At 31.6% G+C, this 3,700-nt stretch overlaps 1 protein-coding gene across 1 annotated transcript; it reads left to right on the plus strand.

The window, feature by feature from the left end:
• Positions 1-6: 6 nt before the first annotated feature.
• Positions 7-1,555, plus strand: LOC109582813 (epidermal growth factor receptor-like). The gene is made up of 6 exons (XM_019997776.1): positions 7-57; positions 107-262; positions 307-429; positions 480-579; positions 816-1,010; positions 1,084-1,555. The coding sequence occupies exons 2-6, from the start codon at positions 110-112 to the stop codon at positions 1,335-1,337; spliced, it is 825 nt and encodes a 274-aa protein (XP_019853335.1). The 5' UTR covers positions 7-57; positions 107-109; the 3' UTR covers positions 1,338-1,555.
• The last annotated feature ends 2,145 nt before the right edge of the window (positions 1,556-3,700 follow it).

Consider the following 3,700-nt stretch of genomic DNA (forward strand, 5'->3'; position numbering starts at 1 on the left):
CATAGAAACAGCATCTCAGCTCAGACTGTTATCAACTTCTCACTACAAATAGCAAAGGTTTATTTTACATGCACTTAATATTCATAATTTATACATACATGTATAGGGTATGGCTTACCTTGAATCTAAAAGTCTTGTACATAGAGATTTAGCTGCTCGTAATGTCCTTGTTCAGAGCCATCTTAAAGTTCTCATCACTGATTTTGGACTAACACGGTTCATTGAACCTGATGAGTCTCATTATGAAGCACCTGGATCAAAAGTCAGTATTACATTAACTACTAACTGTGAGGTATAAACATGTAGCTGCCTGTTCGCTGGCTACCACCTGAAAGTATACAGCAAAGAATATTCACTCACAAAACTGATGTTTGGAGCTTTGGTGTAACAGTATGGGAGATACTAACATTTGGAGAATCTCCTTTCAAAGTATAATCATGCAGTGTATTTAATCTTATCACAATGTATCACATGCTTAGGGTAAAAGTGTATTTGAGCTGCTTAAACTGCTGGAGAAAGGTGACAGATTGAAACAGCCTAAAACGTGTACACTAGAATTTTACAAAACATTGCAGAATTGTAAGTGCAGCAAAGTTATAATAAAATAGTAGCATCTGATGATCTGACCTTTGTATAGATAGCTATTTTGCATAAATGTAACAACATAGTATAAATATATTGAGTTGCTATATTGATTTGCATCATGTAACAGCTAGTGCACAATAGTTGTCAGTTTATGTAGCATGTGACACATCTGTGATAAGGCTATTGAGAAAATTACAAAATACTTTAATTAATTTAAGATACATTTTTAGGTTGGGAACTAGAGCCTGAGAGACGACCATCTTTTGAAGACCTTGTCTATCAGTTTAATACCATGATGATGTCTCCTAAAAAATATGTAATAATTAAAAATACTAGAACTTTGAGGGGAGCTGTGTATACTAGTCATGACAGCAACAATAAAGAAAGCAATTTTCATAAAGGAAGAAATGAAGACATACACAAAGATTCTAATTAGTCATGACAGCAACAATAAAGAAAGCAATTTTCATAAAGGAAGAAATGAAGACATACACAAAGATTCTAATGATAAGGATGGTTACGTTGATTGCTTACAGGAAGATTCCAATGATAAGGATGGTTACGTTGATTGCTTACAGGAAAATTTTAATGATAAAGATGGTTACGTTGATTGCTTACAGGAAGATTTTAATGATAAAGATGGTTACGTTGATTGCTTACAGGAAGATTCGAATGATGGTTACGTTGATTGCTTTAATGAAGGTCCCAATGATGCAATAGTAACGAAGACGTTGGCTACTTCAATTGCTTAAAGTGAATGAGATGGGTGAATGATTAATTATTAATTATTTTTACGATAAAATACATGTAATCTGTAGATTCTGTAGCTATTATGGTAATTTCTGTTATGCTTTTTTTATTGTCTGACTTTGTTTTAAAACTTTTTGACATTATTCATTTTAAAGTAAAGCCCCTAAGTTACTACATTTTGATCTATTAATTTGAAATTGTTTTAATTTTGATCATCTTATGTTGTATCCAATGATTAAAGTACTCTTGGCCCTGGGATGCTATGAGACAGTGATCTTGTTATTAAAACATACATTACAAAATATCATCAATAGTCAGATGGTGAAATCCTTCAAATTGTGAGTGCCAATTTTGTAAGCAAAATCAACTGCTCAGCCTCAAAAAAGATGAATACAGAATCTAAATAAACTGGCCCTTACTGAGGTTTAAAAAATTTTAATATTGCTTTACAATGTATGGTGGTATACAAAAGTGGTAATTTTGCTCTATAGGGAATCTGCTTACACTGCTGTATTTTCTTCTTGTTTGGATCCAATATACACTTGAACTTATTTGTACTAGTAATTTTGCATAATTACTTTATTTTAAGAAATATGTTATAATGTTAAAGAAATGAATCTAATGGTAACTAAGGTGTATTGTTACTATAATATACATAGTAGATGTTGTTCATAACATAAATCCTTGTGTCATGCATTACTTTGCAGGTACTAAGTTAAAACACTTTCAGTGTGTTACAGAAACAGTGATATTTCTCCACAAAGCATGCTAAGTGTGGCTTCATGAGCAATTCAATGATACATGTACTTTGTACATGTACATGCTTGTTGGAGCAACATTAGAAATTTATATAAATCTTGATCAAAATTGGCAAACTTTCTATGCAAAATTAAAACAAGTAGATCTATATGTATCAGAAAAAATTATAAAATTAAAAAATATGTCCTTTTCAATTTTGGCAAAATTTGGCTTGTGACGCTGTACATGCAGGGAATTTGACCCTATTTATGAGTAAATTTAAAAATTTATAAAAAATCCAACTTTGATCAAAATCAGATAAACCGTTCTCTGCAATTATAAAAATGGTGAATTTATTCATTTATAATTTTGGCAAAATTGGGCATAGGACAGAGTCACAGGTTCATCATTTAGAGCAACTTTAAAAATTACTGTGACAATGATGACTTAGTAAAAATTATTACAGCTAAACATAAAAAGCTAGTAACAAAAAATACAAGCTAATGTTAAATGGTATGCAAGGCCATGAGCCTCACCCATGTGTGTCATGCTGACTTATTAATGCTCACACCATTGACACAACATGCATTGTCACTGTGTCACATTTGTTGCATGCAACACAAAATTTATGCAGGAGTTCATGGAGCCATTTCTGTTTACTGCATTGACTTCTGTGTTGCAATTGCCTGTGGGCTTAGATCTAATGCAACATTAAATTGACAGCCCTTTGAATTATTATAGTGATGGAATATGCTAGCTATGTGGGTTGCTTTTCTCTACATTGTGATACTATATTTTTAAATGGACGGACTGTGGGAGAACAATGAAAACTGCCTGGTGATAATGGATCTTGAGAACTAATTATTTGTATAATAAAAATACATAATTATTAAAATATAAAAGTAATTATTAAAAATATTTTATCAAAGTATAAAAATGTCAGTTGTATTCCTCAACACTACTACTATACTAAAAATAAAAGTGTATAAGTACAAAACCCTTGGATATACATGAATATATAATGTAATGGTTATAAGGCATAATGGTACAATGGCAATAAGGTAGTTAATGGTACAATGGTGATAAAATGGTTAATGGTATGATGATGATAAGATGTGATTATGAGGGTAATACCTGGTAGTACGTACGATGATGATACTACGGTAATTATATTAAGGTGGTATGATGGAGTAAGGTGTAATGGTCAAAGGTGTGTAGTGTGATTGTATGACTGAATTAGGAGGATCACAAATATTCTTAACCAAATAACAAAAGAAGAAGAGAGAGAGTTAGAAAGGAAAAAGGAAATGAAGGAAGAATGGGAATGTTTTAGAAAGAGTGAGAAAAGAGAAGTTACAGCAAATGATAACAAACAAAATAGCAACATACACTCACACTACTAAAATAGTTTGATAAAATGTTTTCTGAACGATAGAGATGAATGACAAATGATGAACTAATGAACAATGAACGAACGAGATGAACGTTGAACGAACTGTAGTTTCTCTGCTTCTCTGATATCTGTGTGTATATTTTGTTGACCATGTGTAACTATGTGGTTACAAGTCATGAATATTGAATGTGTTAATTAATTCAGGATATATTGAATGCATGAATACATTGACCA

Source organism: Amphimedon queenslandica, unplaced genomic scaffold (assembly GCF_000090795.2).
Source record: "Amphimedon queenslandica unplaced genomic scaffold, v1.1 AMPQUscaffold_13354, whole genome shotgun sequence".
In the NCBI taxonomy this organism is placed as follows: Eukaryota; Metazoa; Porifera; class Demospongiae; order Haplosclerida; family Niphatidae; genus Amphimedon; species Amphimedon queenslandica.